This window comes from Ranitomeya imitator, chromosome 3 (assembly GCF_032444005.1).
Source record: "Ranitomeya imitator isolate aRanImi1 chromosome 3, aRanImi1.pri, whole genome shotgun sequence".
Taxonomy (NCBI): domain Eukaryota; kingdom Metazoa; phylum Chordata; class Amphibia; order Anura; family Dendrobatidae; genus Ranitomeya; species Ranitomeya imitator.
The window spans coordinates 742,862,119-742,885,249 of record NC_091284.1 but is presented as its reverse complement, the minus strand read 5'-3'; the positions used below and the strand labels follow the sequence as shown (position 1 = coordinate 742,885,249).

Below are 23,131 nucleotides of genomic sequence, written 5' to 3'. Positions count from 1 at the left end.
GCAGCTCAGTATTGGGGTATCAGGGGCAGTAATAAAGACATACGGCAGCAGCGGCTCAGTATTGGGGTATTAGGGGCAGTAATAGGGACACATACGGCAGCAGCGGCTCAGTATTGGGGTATCAGCAGGATGAGGAGTTTGTGCAGGTTGGGAATAGATGGTGATGGGGCTGGAGTATGAGAAGTTAAATGTATTTTTGTTGTATTCTCTGCAGGTGAGTCTTTGCTGGAAGAAGTTGTCATGTCGGTCTGGGCCAGATGGAAAAGATGGGAAAAATTAACGATTCCATCAGGAAGGACGTCAGCAGTAAGTCATTATCTGTAACTGTGCAGTGATCTGTTATATGTTCTGTAGGGCTGGTATCTACCACTGACCATATGGCGGTAGTATCAATATTGGTCTTTATATAGAGATTATCTTCAGTAACAGAGCGGTCATCTGCTGAGGTTCTCCTGCACTATTAGGGTGCGTCACCGAGTTGTAATCAAGGTTACCTGGTTAGGGGCCCACTCAGAAGCTTCGCCCCCCCTGGACCAAAACCCTAGCTACGCCTCTGATACTGACCAAATGCTGATGTGTGAATATGGCCTAACTTACTCAAACCAGAAATTTTTTCATTTATATTTAATTTGACATGACTATTTTTCAATAGAGAAACATACCGAAATGCAAGAAAATTAATCTTATTTGATATAATTGGATATTTATATATATATATATATATATATATATATATATATATATATATATATATATATATATATATATAAATATATATGACTACACAATAGGTTGAATAACCAAAGACAAAAAGATAAAAATTATTTTACAAATGTATAACTTTTATTGGTACATACATTTAAAAATATGTAAAATTGTGGGGGTCAATACACAGAAGGAATTTAAGAAAGTTCAGGACAAACGTATAAATTAACTGTATAAATAAGGGGAATCAAGGCTATACTCTCATTACATCAAATTATATGAGATGAAAGCCTGTATCTAATAAATCCAACAATAAATACGGTATATAAATACAAAAAAAAATACAAAAAATAGATACACTGCAGATACATGTCATAAGAACATACCATGCAGAAGAGACATAGCATAAAATATAGGACCCCAGGACTCCGACGTACGTTTCGCCCTTGGCTTACTCCACTCCACTCCACTGTTTGAGAAAGCCAAGGGCGAAACGTACGTCTGAGTTTCGACTTTCTCAAATGAGAGAAAATACGTCCGTGTGACCCTAGTCTTAAGCTAAAGGAAGAGTAAACACAAAGCTCGGACTCGCCCCTGGCTCTCCCAACCTGAGCGTGACAGCTGCATAAAAATACATGCTGTCACACTTGAGTCAGGAGAGGCGCCATTCAGTCCGAGCATTGCGTAACATGTAATACCAGACTGAACCTGTAGACAGGTGTGGTGCTGTTTCTAAGAAAGCAGCAATGCTTTTCTAATCTTGTACTGTCCCCTTAGGTTTTGCCTCTAGGTAGTTTGATTTCAGGATAATGTAGGTGAACGTAAACTTTAATAATTATAATCCGCCTTCCATGGAACTTAATATACATAAGTCTCCCCACTGTTTTATTAAAGAACAAAGGAAGGAAGGAACAGAAGGAATCAAGGACTTTTGTATTATTATTATGTTTGTTTTTGTGAAAAGGGTTCCATAATGATTGATCTTGATGTTTCCAACTTATGGTTTTCTGGTTTCTAGTTAATAGAAGAGGAATTTAGCCATACTGTGCTACACCGAAGGAAGCCTTCCCCCAAGAGGCAAGCACACGGGCCAGTAACACCTAAGCAAGCACCAGGTAACAGTACACAGGTCTATAAAGAATAGGAAAAGCATGGCTGCTTTCGCTCAGGCACAGCACCATGCTTGTCCATAGTTGTCAGCAGAGATGAGCCTATCGATTCGTAGGTGTCTGGACCAGCGTCCAGGCCGGTGGTACTTAGCATCTAGATGGGAAGCCTGCAAATCTCTTACGGTCCGGCATCCCCAGAGAGGTTCTTGATGTTACACAGCTGGCATCTGTCTGTAACAGGCGTGACCGGACCTAGCGCCGATTGATGGTGTTTAACCATTTAAATGGTGCTGCCAATCACTGACCACAGCATTCAAATGGTTCATTAGTCGGTGTACACACATTAGCTCCCAGCGCCCCCCTCCACCATGCAATCACAAGGAGCCGGTGAATTGACATGACAGCCATGTTGCCTCCTGAAGGCCCCTATGGCTGCCATCTTAGTACTCCAATGAAGTACAGCCTTGGCTGGTGTTAATAGAAGTACATCAGTTACACACCTTATTCTGTTGTTTACCTTCTCTTTGCACTATTTGCTATTATTGAGAAAGTCCCTTTATAAGACAGGCAAAATGATTGGGAATGTTTGCAAGTATCTATAATTTGCTTATTTTAATTTTCCTGTAGCTCCAAGAAATGAAAAGAACAAAGTTCATGAATTTCATCCTCCAAGACATAAAGTAGTGACTCCACCATGCCGTGCCGAATATCCTCACAAGAATGAATGGAAGCCCCCATCACGTCTTCAGCACAACAATCCTGTCAAGGTGATTAGTGGGATTAGAAATGCTGCTTTACTACTTAAGGAGCATATTCTATGAAAATAGACAAAAATATTCATCAGTAAGAACAAAATTGGTTCTCTCAGTTTTCCCAGCAACAAACATATCAAGGAAACAGCCAGGGGGTCACGCAAATCCACCCGCTGTTATCGTTTTGTTACAGGAATGCTACTTCGCTGCCTCCAATTGTCAGGCCAATTACACAATTGCCTGACGAGTGATGTGCAAGACCACGGCTGCTTCCAGTACTAGGCCAGTTATTGGGGAACTAAGCGAGCGTATGGTATATACACCTCCGATTCCAACGCCTGGAATATATGAATATACCCCGTTCTGGTCACTGCCAGCCCCATGATAACAAAAAAACCTACTCACTGCCACCACAAACCATTTACATAGGCCAATTGGACACCCGTTACAGGTAGCCTATGTCTTCTAGGGTGCGGTTTGCAGAGCAAGAGGAACAGAGCTATTCAATTTTATATTTCATCCAGAAAGAAATGCAGTGTTTATAAAAAAAAAATATATATATATATATATATATATATATATATATATATATATATATATATATATATATATACATATACATATACAAAAGAGTCTACAAAGGGGACAAAACAATACAATATATACAATTACATAAAATAAAAAGAAACTTCTGGGTCACGGGAATGGCTCAGATTTATGGAGGGAAGCGCTCTCTGTGAAACCGTGGATCGATCCCATACAGCAATGTATCTCCCTGGCATTGAATGAGGATCGTAATTGGCATTGGCTTTTTATTAGCATAAGTTGCACCCAGACACTACCACTCTGGAGGTAGGGCTGGACTTCAGAGAACTATAGGGTGTGTCTTAGTCTTAAAAAATTATGAGATTCCCAACATTTACGATATCTTTGCTCCCGAAGGTCGCAGTCATTATATATTTTCTGTTGTGATTTTACCTTTACATAAAGACCAAATATGACCTGATTTGCACCATCTACCAGACCATTATACAATTTGAGGGATTCTAATGGTCCCATGGCGATATGAGTGAATGCGCCCAGTTCGTCCCTTTACTACCACACCGAAAATCTATATACCATAAATATCTAATCAATACAAACCCCAATATTCCTGTCTGGAACACGGAGCCAATCTGTCTACAATCTGTGTAGTGTGAATGAAAGATCTGTGCATGGGAAAGTACACTTCTCCTCCTTTAGTTAACACCTCTCTTTTTGGTGTCTGTTTTCCCTTTCCTGTTTAATTACCTATACACGACAGGGAGTTCTGACTTCAAAGAGATTATAGCATTATCTCTGCGCTAGTTCCCCTGTTTAGTTACTTTCTGACTTTTTTCAGCAAATTTTTCCTGCAGTAACCATTTGGTCATGGCAGGCAGTTCCTGCTTCAAAGGGTGTTTTTAATTAACTTTTCTCTCCCTATATGTTCAACATGTGGTCCTCCTTCCAAAAGGAGTTTGGATTGTCAGCTCTTTATCCTTCTGGAGATGGCTTATGGATTTTATTTTTTTTCTATAACAAAACACAAATAAAAAAAACAAAATTTGTAAAATTGTCAGAATAGAACAACAGTCAGAGTATGTTCACACATAACATTTTTGCAGCATTTTTTCTGTCTGCATAAAAAACCAGAGTGATGGCAGGAAAAGATTGATTTAAAAAAATGCCCAGCAATTCAAAAGATGCAAAGAAAAAAGAATGCAGCGTGCGAATGAGATTTTTGAAATTGCATTCATTTTGCTAAAACTGTAAAATGCAGAAACAAAATTTCACAAAAAAATGCTGCAAAAACATCACATGTGAACATACCCTAAGGCTAACTAAAGTGATGGTCCAGAGTTATATAGTTACATGGGTTGAAAAAAGACCTAGGTCCATCAAGTTCAACCTTTCTCTACTAATTATTCATTTTGTCACTAGATTAACTATAACCTACAATGTTATGTGTAATGAGGAAATCATCCAGCCCTTTTTTCAAAAGCTATTAGTGTCTGTGTTAGAATCTGTTTAGTTTGTGACTATCCGCCATTTTCTTGTGGAGTTCTGGCTGCCGGTCTTTTTCCTCTGGTGCTGGGTTTGTCTTGGGTCAGGTGTTTGTATCACTCTTTATTAACCAGCACCTGCCTCCTGGTCCTTGCTCGACAATAGTGTTAATCTGCTTGAGCTCTAGCTTGGTGTTTTGCTTTGTCTTCTGTATGTGTTATTTGTGCAGTGCTGGTAACTCTGGTTCTGCTAGCCTTAGTTTCTGTTTTCTATTGGTTTCTGCAGCCTTCTCTGTGTTTTCTATGAGGAGGTGACCCGTTTTTGTACCCAGTCCTTAGTTCTTTTAGGGAACCTCTTCCCCTTATCTATAGGTCTTCGCTTGAGATTAACCCAGGAACGTCGGTGGGTCTATTCGCAAGGAATGGATCGCCCATTCCATCGTAGGTTTTCAGCCTAGTCATATTGCAAAGACAGTTTCCCCCCTTCTACCTTAGTCCTGTGTCGCAGATCTGTAACAGTCTGCCATTATTACCTCTTGTGGTCGGACATTTCACAGTCTGACTGCTCTAACTGGAAATAAACCTTTCCTATTTATCTGCCGGAATCGCCTTTCTTCCACCTGTAATGAGTGTCCCCCTGGTCCTTAGTATGGTCCTTGGAAGGAATAAGTCACGTGCCAGTCCTTTGTACTGACCACACATATAATTATACTTTTGTCTTTTTTCTACGCTAAACAAGCCCAACTTTTCCAACATCTCATTGTATAAGAGGCCTTCCATCCCTTGTAATAATCTAGTTGTCCGTCTTTGAACTAACTGTAATTTCTGAATATCCTTTATAAAATATGGAGCCCAAAACTAGATCCCATATTCTAGATGTGGCCTCACCAGTGGTTTATAAAGGGGTAATAATACGTTTGAATTGCGGGATTTTATCTCTCTTTTTATACACTCTAAAATCTTATTTGCTTTTGCGGCTGCCACTTGACATTGAGTACTGCTGCTCAGCTTACTTGTAACCAAAATACCTAAGTCCGACTACTGCTCTGTAGTACCAAGTATACTCCCATTTAATGTATATACAGCTATAGGATTACTCTGTCCTAGTTGCATTATGTCATGGTTAGGACATGGTTAATGTCCTGTTCTCTCAGGGTTAATGTTGTTGGCCTCTCTGAGGGGTATTTATATGCACTCCAAACTGGATTTCACTGTCAGCTATACATTCTGCTTTAGTCTGTGTGCTTAACCCCTGGAGTATGTGCCCAGTTTGCATAGTGTTTCTCTTGCTCTCCGTGCATTCCTGTTTGTTCTTCTGGATTACTGACCTCTGGCTTCACTTCTGACTATCCCCTGTCTCTCCCCTTTGGTACTTCGTGATCTCCTGGCTCCGATCTTTGCTTTTCAACTCTCTTGTGTTTATCCCTTTTCTGCACCCCAGTGTCTGTCTCCGCCCCTGACCACCTCCCACTCTGTCACATGATTCAAGTCCTGTTGGTAACCTGGTTGTACCCGGCATTTTGCTCAGCTCCCTTGCTGCTGTGTGCAGCGTTTTCCACAGCAGTATTACCCGGGAGTCGTAACACATTAAACCTCACGTTCCAAGTGTTTGCCCATTCAGTCATCTTATCCAAATCGGTTTGCAATATTGTATTTTCATTACATTAATGGATCTATTATTTTTGCACAAGCACCACCACTTCTTGGGCTTTATTGAAGATAGTAGGGCTGAGCAATACCAGGCAAGGTCCAGGCAGCATTGTTACTAAGAGAGGACATTTTTGGCCCGGTTTCTTAGATCCCTTGTGGGACCACTGTGGGCAGTAGAACTACACCTGGACAGCCAGGGGTGCTGTAATATTTAGCCAGAGGCCATAAAATTAAATTCATTTGTATTTTGTTTATGTTGATAATTTTATTAGGCACCTGGTCAAAATGTGGGACTAAGGATAGAAGAGAAGGTATCACCTGGGAGGATTCATGGACATTATGAACATTATTATGCCAGACTCAATAACATGCAGCAAAGACCCTATCAGTATCCACCTCACTATGAGCAACAAGCGAACCAAAGCGTTGATTCTCCGCAGCAGTGGTAAGTAATCGCCCCAGTAAAAATAGAAGGGGAATCTGTATTACAGTTATACACCTAGGCAAACTTTTTAGACCCAAGTGCAGGGGCAGACATACCATTGATGCAACCTGTGAAGCCGCCCAGGGGCCCAAGAGGTAAGGGGGCCACCACCACCTCCACATAGGGGGAGTTATGCATTATGAATTATGATGAGCTATTGGACCACTGGCGGACAAGGGCAAAAAGTACTCAATGCAACAACACTATATGGGCCCTTTGCAGTCTAATAGCTCATCATAATGCCCAATTCTGACTGCTATGGAGGTGGTAATGGGCTCCCTTAACTTTGGGTCAATGTGCGGATGCACCAATGATATGTCACCCCTGTATTAAACTGCAAAGGACCAATATATTGTTTTGTACAAGGTCCATTTTCAGTCCATCTCCACCACTGAAGGCCCAGTGCAAAATGTAAACTGGTCTTCCACATGTGCCATTTAAAATACTACACAAACACACTGTTGTATATGACAGCTAGATCTTCAACCCTTTTAGGTACCAGGGGCCATTACACAAATGCAAACTCCGCAGCTTTCTAGCTTTACTCCAGGTTTCTTCAATCCAGGGAAATACATTCATCACAATTCAAAAGGAATTAAAAGATAAAGGTGGAGGCAATTACAGCAGGCATTAATCTGTTATAGAGCTCATTTCTACCTCCGCTTTGGAACATTACGTTAAGTAGAAAATATCTGCAATTTGTAATTCCTGATGGGGATGGGCATCGTAAGTCTAGGTTCACAATTAGACCATGTTCATCTGAGCATGTTTTGTCAGGTTTATGTCATATTTTAAGCTTCTTTTATGTACAAAAAAACCTAGTTTGCACTACTTTCATTTTGGTCCCGCAAAAAAAAAAAGTATGAAAGACATATAGGTTTTTTGCTCTCAATTATTCTCAATGATAAACATATTTAAACACAGTACATTTCCATACATGTAGAATGTTAGCTTTTTCCAGACTTTACCATTAAGCTGGTTGAGAAAAGAATAAAAAAGTACAGAAAAATAGTATATAGACACATATGTATGTATGCATTGACATTCAGACATATACAGTTAGGGCCAGAAATATTTGGACAGTGACACAATTTTCGCGAGTTGGGTTCTGCATGCCACCACATTGGATTTGAAATGAAACCTCTACAACAGAATTCAAGTGCAGATTGTAACGTTTAATTTGAAGGGTTGAACAAAAATATCTGATAGAAAATGTAGGAATTGTACACATTTCTTTACAAACACTCCACATTTTAGGAGGTCAAAAGTAATTGGACAAATAAACATAACCCAAACAAAATATTTTTATTTTCAATATTTTGTTGCAAATCCTTTGGAGGCAATCACTGCCTTAAGTCTGGAACCCATGGACATCATCAAACGCTGGGTTTCCTCCTTCTTAATGCTTTGCCAGGCCTTTACAGCCGCAGCCTTCAGGTCTTGCTTGTTTGTGGGTCTTTCCGTCTTAAGTCTGGATTTGAGCAAGTGAAATGCATGCTCAATTGGGTTTAGATCTGGAGATTGACTTGGCCATTGCAGAATGTGCCACTTTTTGGCACTCATGAACTCCTGGGTAGCTTTGGCTGTATGCTTGGGGTCATTGTCCATCTGTACTATGAAGCGCCGTCCAATCAACTTTGCAGCATTTGGCTGAATCTGGGCTGAAAGTATATCCCGGTACACTTCAGAATTCATCCGGCTACTCTTGTTTGCTCTTATGTCATCAATAAACACAAGTGACCCAGTGCCATTGAAAGCCATGCATGCCCATGCCATCACGTTGCCTCCACCATGTTTTACAGAGGATGTGGTGTGCGTTGGATCATGTGCCGTTCCCTTTCTTCTCCAAACTTTTTTCTTCCCATCATTCTGGTATAGGTTGATCTTTGTCTCATCTGTCCATAGAATACTTTTCCAGAACTGAGCTGGCTTCTTGAGGTGTTTTTCTGCAAATATAACTCTGGCCTGTCTATTTTTGGTATTGATGAATGGTTTGCATCTAGATGTGAACCCTTTGTATTTACTGTCATGGAGTCTTCTCTTTACTGTTGACTTAGAGACAGATACACCTACTTCACTGAGAGTGTTCTGGACTTCAGTTGATGTTGTGAACGGGTTCTTCTTCACCAAATTAAGTATGCGGCGATCATCCACCACTGTTGTCATCCGTGGACGCCCAGGCCTTTTTGAGTTCCCAAGCTCACCAGTCAATTCCTTTTTTCTCAGAATGTACCCAACTGTTGATTTTGCTACTCCAAGCATGTCTGCTATCTCTCTGATGGATTTTTTCTTTTTTTTCAGCCTCAGGATGTTCTGCTTCACCTCAATTGAGAGTTCCTTTGACCGCATGTTGTCTGCTCACAGCAACAGCTTCCAAATGCAAAACCACACACCTGGAATCCACCCCTGACCTTTTAACTACTTCATTGATTACAGGTTAACGAGGGAGACGCCTTCAGAGTTAATTGCAGCCCTTAGAGTCCATTGTCCAATTACTTTTGGTCCCTTGAAAAAGAGGACGCTATGCATTACAGAGCTATGATTCCTAAACCCTTTCTCCGATTTGGATGTGGAAACTATCATATTGCAGCTGGGAGTGTGCACTTTCAGCCCATATTATATATATAATTGTATTTCTGAACATGTTTTTGTAAACAGCTAAAATAACAAAACTTGTGTCACTGTCCAAATATTTCTGGCCCTAACTGTATAATGTGACATATGGCACATGCTTGCAAATATTTCTAATGTATTTGTCAACAGATGTACAAATGTGAACCTAACCTAAGCCATACATTTCTGTTGGCAACCACACTACTGATACCATACAGTGCGCAATAAAATAACCTTATAGTCCCTACTAACACAAATAGCGCCATACAGTAACTAAATAATACTGCCATACAGAACTCATTATAATCTGATAAAGTGCCAAAATCGCAGCACTTTCCTCTCTTACAGTGAGCAAATAATTAGTTATACAGTTGACAGAATAGTTCAATAGAGATTATATGTTAGTAGTATACGGTGACCACATAATGTACAGCTGCCTAAATACCATCTTTTCTTCCTACCATCCTTCTTTCCTACCATCCTTCCTTCCTTCCTTTCTACCATCCATCCTTCCTTCCTTTCTACCATCCATCCATCCTTCCTTCCTTCCTTTCTACCATCCATCCTTCATTCCTTTCTACCATCCATCCTTCCTTCTTTCCATCCTTCCTTCCTTCCTTATCGGCCGGTGTTCACTATCCATGCAGGCTCTCACTGACTTGACTTGTTCTATTAAAGGGAACCTGTCACCCCGTTTTTGCAGATTGAGATATAAATACTGTTAAATAGGGCCTGCGCTGTGCGTTACTATAGTGTATGTAGTGTACCCTGATTCCCCACCTATGCTGAGAAATACATTACCAAAGTTGCCGTTTTCGCCTGTCAATCAGGCTAGTCAGGTCAGGTGGGCGTGGTGACATCGCTCTTTTCTTCCCCAGCTTTCCGTTGGTGGCATAGTGGTGTGCGCATGTCCAAGTTCCGAATTCCCTGCGCGCACGTGAAGAAACAGCGCGCGATCTGCGCTATTATCCCTTTCATCGGTGGGGGCGGCCATCTTCCTGGGGCCGCGCGTGCGCAGATGGAGTGCTCTGCTGCACGGGGCTTCAGGAAAATGGCCGCGGGATGCCGCGCGTGCGCAGAAGAGATCGCGGCGGCCATTTTCCCAAAGCCGAGTTTGCATCTCGGCTTTGGGAAAATGGCCGCAGCGATCTCTTCTGCGCACGCGCGGCATCCCGCGGCCATTTTCCTGAAGCCCCGTGCAGCAGAGCACTCCATCTGCGCACGTGCGGCCCCAGGAAGATGGCCGCCCCCACCGATGAAAGGGATAATAGCGCAGATCACGCGCTGTTTCTTCACGTGCGCGCAGGGAATTCGGAACTTGGACATGCGCACACCACTATGCCACCAACGGAAAGCTGGGGAGAAAAGAGCGATGTCACCACTCCCACCTGACCTGACCAGCCTGATTGACAGGCGAAAACGGCGACTTTGGTAATGTATTTCTCAGCATAGGTGGGGAATCAGGGTACACTACATACACTATAGTAACGCACAGCGCAGGCCCTATTTAACAGTATTTATATCTCAATCTGAAAAAACGGGGTGACAGGTTCCCTTTAATGTAACTGTGTGTAATCCTTAACCGATTAACACTATTTTCCAGGAATGATTATTTACAGAGGAAACAGGAGGCAGAACAGATTAAGATAAAGGTTGAAAAACAACTGGTGAGTAAAGATTTAGTTTTGTAAGCTTAGTAATAATAATAATAATAATAATAATAATAATTGGATTTCTATAGCGCCAACATATTTTCCGGAGCTCTTTTCAGAGGGAACGAGTACCAACAATGTCAGACATTACAGACTATCACATAATTCAACACATACCAAGAGGAGTTTGAACAAGTATGAGATCAGGCAATGTGGCTGGCTGCGTGGACAAAAGTCCTTCCAGCCACATTAACCAATGGCCGCTGCTGGATACCATCTGATCACACCATGAAGGCTTGTGGAGATGACTGTAATTTCGGTCTGAGTGCGATCCGTCAAAACATCAGTCCAACGTTATTCAATGAAGCAGTTCACAAGTCCAATTTTATTTGCTGGGACCAAGTTGTCCGAGGAATAAGATTGCAGCATGCCAGATTGGCCTCCTATTAGATTTCACTCGACCATTCATGTCTATGGAACCGTGGAAAACAATGGACCGAACTCGGATGTCATCTGAGTGCAGTCCAATTTTCATGGATAGACTAAATGGGGAAGATGGAGGTATATTCATTTTTTAATTCTCCAGATCCAAGAAAATCAGATCATACTGTGATCAAACTCTGATCAGAGTGTGATTGGCATAATCGGACTGTTTTTCTCGGATGGAGAACATACAGTCATCTGCACCTGCTCTTGGTGTGAAGATTCAAGAAGGAAAACTAAAATATTCCCTAAATCTATAAGTTCTAACAAATACTAATTATAGTTGTTACTAATAAAACACCTTTTATTGAAAGCTACAAAAGTGGTAAAAACAAATTTATTGGCTTCAAATTGCTCCAATCATTTGATTTGCTGGCTACGTGCTGGTATTTTAGAGCTATGAACTTAAATGAGGTGATTTTTTAACCAATTTTCAAGTTGCTCCTTGCATTTCTATGGAGATTAATAAGCAGGGGAGAAGGATTTATTAAAGATTGTTATACCGGTGATGTTTAGTGATGTCGCTATGACAAAACAATGGGATGTTGTGCCTTAGTGTCCAACAATGATATGGACACCTGTCACAAAAAAAAACTTACTATCATTATGTGAAGGAAAGAGTGAGTATATATTAGGTAGGAAATGTAGGTATAAGTGAGGACATACAGCAATTAATTTTTTCCCCCCTCTTAATAGCTTAAATGCTCAACTTCGGAAACAAAATCATTTTTGAGGAGGAGTGAAATGTGGGATGGAGGCTCACATTATAAAACCCTTGCATTAGGCACCAAGACAGACTTATCTCAAACCTGCCTCAGTGTCTGCTGTATATATGGCTTATGTCCTAGAATAATAATGGTTCTCGTAAAAACAGAAGCTATGCTTAAAGTGTGAACAGGACCTTTATTTTACACTTCCTGACAATAGAACAAATGTTTGTCAAAGGTAGAGCTTTCCCTATTTAATCCATTAAGAATATTCCTTTTTTTTCCATCTGTTAACTTCCGTTTACCTTTTTTATTAATATACCTATCAACTATAAATTGTTTTTTAACTTCTGGTGGTTGTTTCCAGGGGCTCCGTCCTTCGTCGGCTGATCACTGTGGTAAACATATACCAGTTTCAAGAGTAGACGTTCGGGTGGATCACGCAGTAAACAGATTACCTCAGAAACAATATGCCAGAGCCCATGAGGTGATTTTATTATCGTTAACTACACTTGCATTTTTGTGGATGATGAAAGATGAAAACATCAGATTCACTCAGACACTGTTAATGTAAGAGAGACAGGGTCAGGAAGCCATAATCCATACACAGTTTTACCAGAAACAGTCACTTACTTTCTACATTTCTTCATTCTGCTCCTATGTTGCATAGCGCTACATTACATGCTATATAGATAGCATTGAACAGCCGATATCTAATTCCATAGGTTCACACAAAGACACAAGCCTCGTGTTTAATGGAAAATCTAGGCCAGGGATAATATGGCTGCCATACTGGTACATGGGGTCAGTACAGTATGTAAATTTCACACACACAGAGGTTAATTCCTGTCAGACTTCATACATACCTGCTAGAATACATTTTTTGGCATGTTCTATTTGACGTTATATGTACAGAGGTATTCTCGACTATAAGTATTGCAGGACACCAAGGTCCGGACATCATATTTTTAATATATTTGCACCAAAACATTGAGAAACTTTTCCCATAATCTATATTGGGTAATTATTTATTTTCCCCTTGTCAAGGAGAAAAAAAATAGATCACAAAATGCATCACCAAGAGCATCCTATTTGCTCAAGAAATTGTCAAATTGACAAATAATAAGTAATAGGGGAATTCAAATATTCCTAATTTATTATAATGAGTCCGTCAAGTCAAAATTACTGTCTCAATCAAGCACTGGCACTTGGTGTAACTTTGGTGTGGCCAGAGAGTTCAGTGCCCCTACAGACCTACTTGTTTTCCATCTATCCTCTCCTCTCCCAGTTTGCACCAATTTCCTGTGCTTGGTTTGAACAGTCATTTTGTGCTGACCGACTCCCTCTAACACTGCACACCGGTTCAACCATAGGCCCCATGTAAGCATAGAACATAGCATTATTCCAGGATGTGTGTATTTTATTCACCTTTAAGAAACCAACCAGATAGTATTCTGTGTAAATTAAATTAAATTAAATTATGCGCAAAATTTGCTTAACAGGAACATCTGAGACAACTTGAAGTCATCCGCCAACAATATCGAAATGAGGTTAGAGAAATCCGAATGAAAGCTGGTGCCCACCAGGTAACGTGTCCTTATACTATGAATTCATATAGTTGGGATAGGTGGTACCGTGGTGTTTCCCGAAGCATTAAATTGCTACACTTGGTATCTATGAAAGCTTCTGCCCCATGTACAAAGATGCACTGAAGCCCCAGCCTTAAAGACGGATTTGATTAGAAAAAACAAGCAAATACCAAACAAAAAAGTTGTGCCTCTAGAACATAATAACATTACAATCACTGACCAGTGAAGTGACTAACACTGATTACCTTGTAATAATGTTAAATGGTGGGAGAGTGCATCGTATCTTGCTGCATGGGAAAACCAATTTTTGCCTGTAGGACATTATTGCAAGAGAGCTTGGCTGAGTAGATTACACAAGAAGGAAAACACACAGCAAGTCAGCAGGATCTAGGAGCAACATGGCAGATGTGACAACCTACATGGTGAGCTGCAGCATGTGCTACATGTTCACAGATCGACCAGAAGAAGAATCCAATTTCACCTGTCAGAAGTGTAGACTAGTGGCCCTTTTAGAAGAAAAGGTGCGGGGTCTGGAAGAAAGAATAGCAACTTTGAAACTCATCAAAGAGAATGAAGACTTTCTAGACAGAACAGAAGCATCTCTACTGGTCACAGAAGGTGCAAAAAGTGTCAGAGAACCTCCAAAAGCAGATGAGTGGAAGCATGTGACCAAAAGAAGCAAGAAGACCATGGAGAAATCACCAACCACACAACTGAAGAACCGATATCAAATCTTTGTAGAGGATGAAGATGGCACACCTAAGAATGAAGAAATACCAGCAAGCAAAAAAGAAAAGGGCACACAGCACCAAGTGACAGCAAAAAGTACAGCCAAGAAGCAACGAAGAGTGGTGGTGGTGGGAGACTCACTACTGAGAGGCACAGAAGCAGCCATCTGCAGACCGGACATAACTGCAAGAGAAGTATGCTGCCTTCCAGGTGCGATGATCAAGGATGTGACCGATAGGATACCAAAGCTCTTCAGCTCCAAGGACGTCCACCCATTTCTTCTGATACATGTTGGCACCAATGACACGGCAAGGAAGGACCTACCGACAATCTGCAAGGACTTTGAAGAGTTGGGGAAGAAAGTAAAGGAACTGGATGCACAGGTAGTTTTTTCTTCTATCCTTCCAGTAGATGGGCATGGCACCAGGAGATGGAACAGGATCCTTGATGCAAACAACTGGCTAAGACGATGGTGCAGACAACAAGGATTTGGATTCCTGGACCACGGTGTGAATTACTGGTATGATGGACTCCTCGCCAGAGACGGACTACACCTCAACAAACCTGGGAAACACACATTCGCCAGAAGACTCGCTACACTCATCAGGAGGGCGTTAAACTAGAAGAAGGGGGGACGGGAAGAAAAACATTAGACTCGAACAAAGACGACCCAGGAAAACATACTCAGAAGGGAGGTAAGAACATTTCTAAAACAATCCACAGTGAGGAGATTGGAACAAAACAAAATCCTCTAAACTGCATGCTCGCAAACGCCAGAAGCCTGACAAACAAGATGGAAGAACTAGAAGCAGAAATATCTACAGGTAACTTTGACATAGTGGGAATAACCGAGACATGGTTAGATGAAAGCTATGACTGGGCAGTTAACTTACAGGGTTACAGTCTGTTTAGAAAGGATCGTAAAAATCGGAGAGGAGGAGGGGTTTGTCTCTATGTAAAGTCTTGTCTAAAGTCCACTTTAAGGGAGGATATTAGCGAAGGGAATGAGGATGTCGAGTCCATATGGGTTGAAATTCATGGAGGGAAAAATGGTAACAAAATTCTCATTGGGGTCTGTTACAAACCCCCAAATATAACAGAAAGCATGGAAAGTCTACTTCTAAAGCAGATAGATGAAGCTGCAACCCATAATGAGGTCCTGGTTATGGGGGACTTTAACTACCCGGATATTAACTGGGAAACAGAAACCTGTGAAACCCATAAAGGCAACAGGTTTCTGCTAATAACCAAGAAAAATTATCTTTCACAATTGGTGCAGAATCCAACCAGAGGAGCAGCACTTTTAGACCTAATACTATCTAATAGACCTGACAGAATAACAAATCTGCAGGTGGTTGGGCATTTAGAAAATAGCGACCACAATATTGTGCAATTTCACCTGTCTTTCACTAGGGGGACTTGTCAGGGAGTCACAAAAACATTGAACTTTAGGAAGGCAAAGTTTGAACAGCTTAGAGATGCCCTTAATCTGGTAGACTGGGACAATATCCTCAGAAATGAGAATACAGATAATAAATGGGAAATGTTTAAGAACATCCTAAATAGGCAGTGTAAGCGGTTTATACCTTGTGGGAATAAAAGGACTAGAAATAGGAAAAACCCAATGTGGCTAAACAAAGAAGTAAGACAGGCAATTAACAGTAAAAAGAAAGCATTTGCACTACTAAAGCAGGATGGCACCATTGAAGCTCTAAAAAACTATAGGGAGAAAAATACTTTATCTAAAAAACTAATTAAAGCTGCCAAAAAGGAAACAGAGAAGCACATTGCTAAGGAGAGTAAAACTAATCCCAAACTGTTCTTCAACTATATCAATAGTAAAAGAATAAAAACTGAAAATGTAGGCCCCTTAAAAAATAGTGAGGAAAGAATGGTTGTAGATGACGAGGAAAAAGCTAACATATTAAACACCTTCTTCTCCACGGTATTCACGGTGGAAAATGAAATGCTAGGTGAAATCCCAAGAAACAATGAAAACCCTATATTAAGGGTCACCAATCTAACCCAAGAAGAGGTGCGAAACCGGCAAAATAAGATTAAAATAGATAAATCTCCGGGTCCGGATGGCATACACCCACGAGTACTAAGAGAACTAAGTAATGTAATAGATAAACCATTATTTCTTATTTTTAGTGACTCTATAGCGACAGGGTCTGTTCCGCAGGACTGGCGCATAGCAAATGTGGTGCCAATATTCAAAAAGGGCTCTAAAAGTGAACCTGGAAATTATAGGCCAGTAAGTCTAACCTCTATTGTTGGTAAAATATTTGAAGGGTTTCTGAGGGATGTTATTCTGGATTATCTCAATGAGAATAACTGTTTAACTCCATATCAGCATGGGTTTATGAGAAATCGCTCCTGTCAAACCAATCTAATCAGTTTTTATGAAGAGGTAAGCTATAGACTGGACCACGGTGAGTCATTGGACGTGGTATATCTCGATTTTTCCAAAGCGTTTGATACCGTGCCGCACAAGAGGTTGGTACACAAAATGAGAATGCTTGGTCTGGGGGAAAATGTGTGTAAATGGGTTAGTAACTGGCTTAGTGATAGAAAGCAGAGGGTGGTTATAAATGGTATAGTCTCTAACTGGGTCGCTGTGACCAGTGGGGTACCGCAGGGGTCAGTATTGGGACCTGTTCTCTTCAACATATTCATTAATGATCTGGTAGAAGGTTTACACAGTAAAATATCGATATTTGCAGATGATACAAAACTATGTAAAGCAGTTAATACAAGAGAAGATAGTATTCTGCTACAGATGGATCTGGATAAGTTGGAAACTTGGGCTGAAAGGTGGCAGATGAGGTTTAACAATGATAAATGTAAGGTTATACACATGGGAAGAGGGAATCAATATCACCATTACACACTGAACGGGAAACCACTGGGTAAATCTGACAGGGAGAAGGACTTGGGGATCCTAGTTAATGATAAACTTACCAGGAGCAGCCAGTGCCAGGCAGCAGCTGCCAAGGCAAACAGGATCATGGGTGCATTAAAAGAGGTCTGGATACACATGATGAGAGCATTATGCTGCCTCTGTACAAATCCCTAGTTAGACCGCACATGGAGTACTGTGTCCAGTTTTGGGCACCGGTGCTCAGGAAGGATATAATGGAACTAGAGAGAGTACAAAGGAGGGCAACAAAATTAATAAAGGGGATGGGAGAACTACAATACCCAGATAGATTAGCGAAATTAGGATTATTTAGTCTAGAAAAAAGACGACTGAGGGGCGATCTAATAACCATGTATAAGTATATAAGGGGACAATACAAATATCTCGCTGAGGATCTGTTTATACCAAGGAAGGTGACGGGCACAAGGGGGCATTCTTTGCGTCTGGAGGAGAGAAGGTTTTTCCACCAACATAGAAGAGGATTCTTTACTGTTAGGGCAGTGAGAATCTGGAATTGCTTGCCTGAGGAGGTGGTGATGGCGAACTCAGTCGAGGGGTTCAAGAGAGGCCTGGATGTCTTCCTGGAGCAGAACAATATTGTATCATACAATTATTAGGTTCTGTAGAAGGACGTAGATCTGGGGATTTATGATGATGGAATATAGGCTGAACTGGATGGACAAATGTCTTTTTTCGGCCTTACTAACTATGTTACTATGTTATGTTACTATGGGAGGCTGTGTAGCTGCAAAGCGGTCAGAGCGCCCAATCAGTTCATTATTGAAAACTCCTATAATGGGCTCTTGAACACCAGAATTGGACCATAGCGCAATGAAAAAAGATGTTCTATGAAGAAACAATAAGTCAATTGTTCCTGCATGACTCATGAGTCAATGCAAAAGCGCCTGGAAAGGGAAGAGGGGGAGCAGCTGGGTCAGGAGTTGAAGAGGAGAATATTTTTTGCAGGAAAAAGGGACTTCCAGATACTACATAGAACAGAGAAAGGAGAAGAATTAACTTGGTAGAAAGGCAAAATGAGCAATTGTAAGTGCACAGTGCAATATGATATGATGACTGCAGTATAGTAAGATGATAAAAACTTTGATGGGAGGAGAAGGGCTTCTTTAAATATTGCTGCCCACCAAATACAACTCTTCATGGTAGTGGTATTCCCAATGGGGTCCTGCAGCAGGATAATGCGCTTTGCCACACTGCAAATATTTTTTAGGAAAATTTTGAGGAACATGACAAAGAGTTCAAGATGTTGATGTGGCCTCCATGTTCCCCAAATCTGAATTTAAAGGGTAACTGTACTTTCAAGTAATTTTCAGAATAATATGTCGTGTGTACACATAAGAATAAACACTATTTTCTGGGCACATATACTGCATTTTCAGCTGTTTACTCCTCTGCAGGCTATCTATCTTAACTTGCAATTGACTCTGACTTAATGGGAGGTGACTAGCTGCAGTAATCTCTCCCATACACGGCATTTATACTCTTCATTGCTTAGCACTGAAACAGAAGTAGCAGCAGCATGCAGAATATTGTACAGCAGTACTGATCATTGTAGATGTGAATCCAGCTCTAGGGTGAGATAAAAGACTTGTTAGAAAGCTCAGGACGATGTTTATGAATCTCCCTCTGCCTGTTTCTGGACTCCGAATCTCATTTCTCCTCCCCCTCCACTCTCTATAAAGTATAATAGGCTATGTAACATGAGACCTCACTGTGCTGGTAGTCCATCTTATCAGAATTAAAGAGGTTGTCGGACCTCGTAATCTAAAAAAAATGTTTAAGCTAATACGTGCTGTATTGTAATATACAGCACCCCGATACTTTTTTTTTTTAGGTTCTACCTTTTGTTCTTCCCGAATTTCACTTCGCTGCCTGCACACAGTTTATTTACATCTGGCTCTACCAGATCAGGCAGCTTTCTGCGATTTCTAAGCTCAGAGCCACATATAGCTCCGCCCACTGCACACTCATTGGCTGTTAGTATCTACCCTAGAACTGCCCTCTAGAATTCATTCCAGCATTGGAGCAGTGTCCTGTGCGCTCATCTGTGGAAAACAGCATCTACTCACATCTATAGGGCTAATAAAGTTGCCACATGTCCCCCTACATTACCCCTCATAGACATATGAATACTGTGTAATGAAAAATTAGATTTTTTACTTACTGTAAAATCGGTTTCTCGTAGAGCCAAGGTCTGCGACCCATCAGTTCTGTGCGTGGAAATGCACTCTGCCGGCCAATCACAGGCCAGCAACTGATGTCGGTGTGCACGTGGCTGGGGCGCATGACCGTGACATCATGAGCTCCCGTCACTTGAACGCTGGTCAGCTGCCGACTTCAGAAGAGGAACAGGGACATATTGCCAGGATGGGGCCCAGAATAAGGGACATGAGGGGGGATATATACTGTATACAGTGGCTTGTGAAAGTATTCACCCGTCTTGGCATCATTTGTGTTTTGCTACCTCATAACCTGAAATTTCATTGTTTTGGTTTTTTTGAGTTTGCATTAGTTCATGTGAAAAACATGCCTATGACTGTGAATATTTGGTTTTATTTTTATTGTGAAGCAAACAACAAATAGGATGAAATAACTGAAAACTTTAGTGTGCAAAATTATTAACTCCCTGAAGTCAGTACTTTATAGAGCTTACTTTTGCGGCAATTACAGCTGCATGTCACTTTGGATAAATCTCTATGAGCTTTCCACATTTTCCTGCTGAGATTTTTGTCCATTCTTCAAGGTAAAACTGCTCCAGCTCCTTCAAGTTAGATAGTTTCCACTGATCAACAGCAATCTTTAAGTCTGACCAAAGATTTTCAACTGGATTAAGGTCTGGGCCATGACTAGGCCGCTCCAAAATATTTGCATGTTTCCCCTTAAAACACTCGAGTGTTGCTTTGGTAGTATGCTTTGGACCATTGTTTGGGCGCATGGCAGGGCTCAGAAGGGAGGGAGCACCGTTTGACTTTTTGATTGCAAAATTGGCTGAATCAATGGCGGGCACCATGTTACGTTTGGAGACTCCCTGATGTACCTAAACAGTGGAAATTCCCCAATTCTAACTGCAACCCTAACACAGCCCTAACCCCAACACACCCCTAACCCTAATCCCAACCCTAACCATAACCCTAACCACAACCCTTAACCCAACAACACCCTAACTCCAACACCACAACCCGAACCTCAACACAACCCTCGTCCCAACCTTAACTCTATTCCGACCCTAACCTTAGCTCTAACCCCAGCCCTAACCCTAGCTTTAATCCCAACCCTAACCCTAATGGAAAAATGGAAATAAATACATTTTTTTTAATTTTATTATTTTTTACCTAACTAAAGGGGTGATAAAGGGGGGGTTGATTTGCTATTTTTTTTTTCATTTTGATCACTGTAATAGGGTCTATCACATTGATCAAAATGTACCAATAGGAGAAATCTCCTATTGTTGCCAGGTGGCGGCCGGCAGATCTCAGCGGGTGCAATGCACATGCTCCCGCCATTTTCTTCCCAGAAGAAAATGCCGGGGGACATCACTGGGGGATGCAGGAGGTGCCGGAGGTATCGGGGGACCCCATTTCTTTCTCCTCTGATGTGCTAGATCATATCAAAGGAGAAATAAATAAATAGGATATCTGACTCCCCCCCCCCCCCCCCCCCCCCGATCGCCGTTATTCTGTGACTAATGGTGATCACAGCACTGGGGACGGTAAAAACCAACCCGAATCATGTTCTCCGGGGTCTTAGCTACCCCCTGGTAGCCGAGACCCCAGAGAATTTCCGACGCTGGGGGGCGCTATAACTTTATTTCTCAGTGCCGTTAAAAAGCAGCGCTGAGGCATAAGTACCCTTAACTGCCGCAGTTAAAAGACATATCGGCGGTCATTAAGGGGTTAAAATATAACTTTGGAAAATTGTTCCTCATTAGTAATATGCAAACATTTCCAAAAATTATACTCTTCTTTCTACAGAATTTTCCTCCATTGTGGTTAGTGGGTAAACCTCCACCTGAATTGCAGAAATTATCTGAAAAGAGAAGAGTTTTCAGTATTAGCAGTGTTATAAACAGTACTGAGCATAAATAAATCTGACAGGTCTCTGTTCAGACTAGGAAACGCCCTTCTCTGACCCTGGCCTGTTCCTGCCTGACATTGGAAGTTGTCACCATAAGATAACACAATGACACCCCCACTCAACGGTGGCTTACCCCTAGGATCACTAGAGAAGCAAATCCCTAAGGCAGGGCTGGACTGGCCATCGGGCAGTTCTGGCAAATGCCAGAAGGGCCGGTGGCAGTAGTGGGCCGCTCGAGTGTGCCACTGTTGGCACACTCCCCCCGCTGTCGGCACACTCCCGGCCCCGCATTCAACTGTACCGGCGTCATAGACGCCGGTACAGTTGAATGCAATGATGGGGAGAGAGCGTCTGCTGTCGCTCCCTCTCCCATCATTCCCCGCTCTGCCCGCCACTGACACTGCGGGTGCGCGATGACATCATATCATCGCGCACCTGCTGTGTGACCGGACGGGCAGACTGCCGCTGCTGAGACCGGAGCCTGGAGCAGCGCGTGGCAAGAGGAAAGGTGAGTAGAGTGTTTGTTTTTATTATTATTATTATTATATATCAATGAGTGATAACTGGATTGTGGGGCTATTGGGGGGGGGGGCTGCATTACATTCTATGGGGCTGGGCTGCATTACATTCTATGGGGCTGTGCTGCATTACATTCTATGGGGTCTGTGCTGCATTACATTCTATGGGGGCTGTGCTGTATTGCATTCTATGGGGGCTGTGCTGCATTACATTCTATGGGGCTGGGCTGCATTACATTCTATGGGGGCTGGCTGCATTAATTTACATTCTATGGGGACTTGCTTGCTGCATTACATTCTATGGGGGCTGTGCTGCATTACATTCTATGGGGGCTGTGCTGCATTACATTCTATGGGGGCTGTGCTGCATTACATTCTATGGGGTCTGTGCTGCATTACATTCTATGGGGTCTGTGCTGCATTACATTCTATGGGGGCTGTGCTGTATTACATTCTATGGGGGCTGTGCTGCATTACATTCTATGGGGCTGGCTGCATTACATTCTATGGGGGCTGGCTGCATTAATTTACATTCTATGGGGACTGGCTGCATTACATTCTATGGGGGCTGTGCTGCATTACATTCTATGGGGCCTGTGCTGTATTACATTCTATGGGGCCTGTGCAGTATTACATTCTATGGGGGCTGTGCTGAATTACATTCTATGGGGCTGGGCTGCATTACATTCTATGGGGCTGTGCTGCATTACATTCTATGGGGACTGAGCTGTAATGCTGGATACAGCTGTGATTATATGTTATATAGTCGTGTTACACTCCCCTCACTTCTTGTAACCTACAAGTGTGCAAAGATATTATACAGTCACCATGTGACAAGTGGGCCTGTGTGACTTCAAATGCCAGGGCTGAATTTTAGTCCCAGTCCGGCCCTGCCCTAAGGAGTAAATGAATTACACCCAAAACAACCGCAACCAACACAAACTACAGCAAAGTGAATTAATCCAACAAAGTCCATCACCAGCAGGAAACACCAGTAGGGGAAGATATTTAAAGCTGCACCCGACAGGTGATAAGACAGACAGAGTAAATAAAAAACACTTGTTACCCAAAACCAACAGAAATAAAGATAACAACAGAACA

The 23,131-nt window shown here is 41.8% G+C and overlaps 1 protein-coding gene across 9 annotated transcripts in view; it reads left to right on the top strand.

Moving 5' to 3' along the window:
* Positions 1-23,131, top strand: part of NEK5 (NIMA related kinase 5) — a 123,822-nt gene that overhangs the window by 88,254 nt on the left and 12,437 nt on the right. For all 9 annotated transcript variants that reach the window (XR_011319415.1, XM_069758899.1, XM_069758897.1 and 6 more), the window contains 6 exons: positions 1,724-1,820; positions 2,442-2,581; positions 6,513-6,685; positions 10,941-11,004; positions 12,547-12,666; positions 13,682-13,765. Coding sequence is in view for 8 of the 9 variants with exons in the window: in XM_069758899.1 (XP_069615000.1) it covers positions 1,724-1,820; positions 2,442-2,581; positions 6,513-6,685; positions 10,941-11,004; positions 12,547-12,666; positions 13,682-13,765 (678 nt within the window). In the remaining variant the exon portion in view is untranslated. The remainder of the gene's footprint in view (positions 1-1,723; positions 1,821-2,441; positions 2,582-6,512; positions 6,686-10,940; positions 11,005-12,546; positions 12,667-13,681; positions 13,766-23,131) is intronic.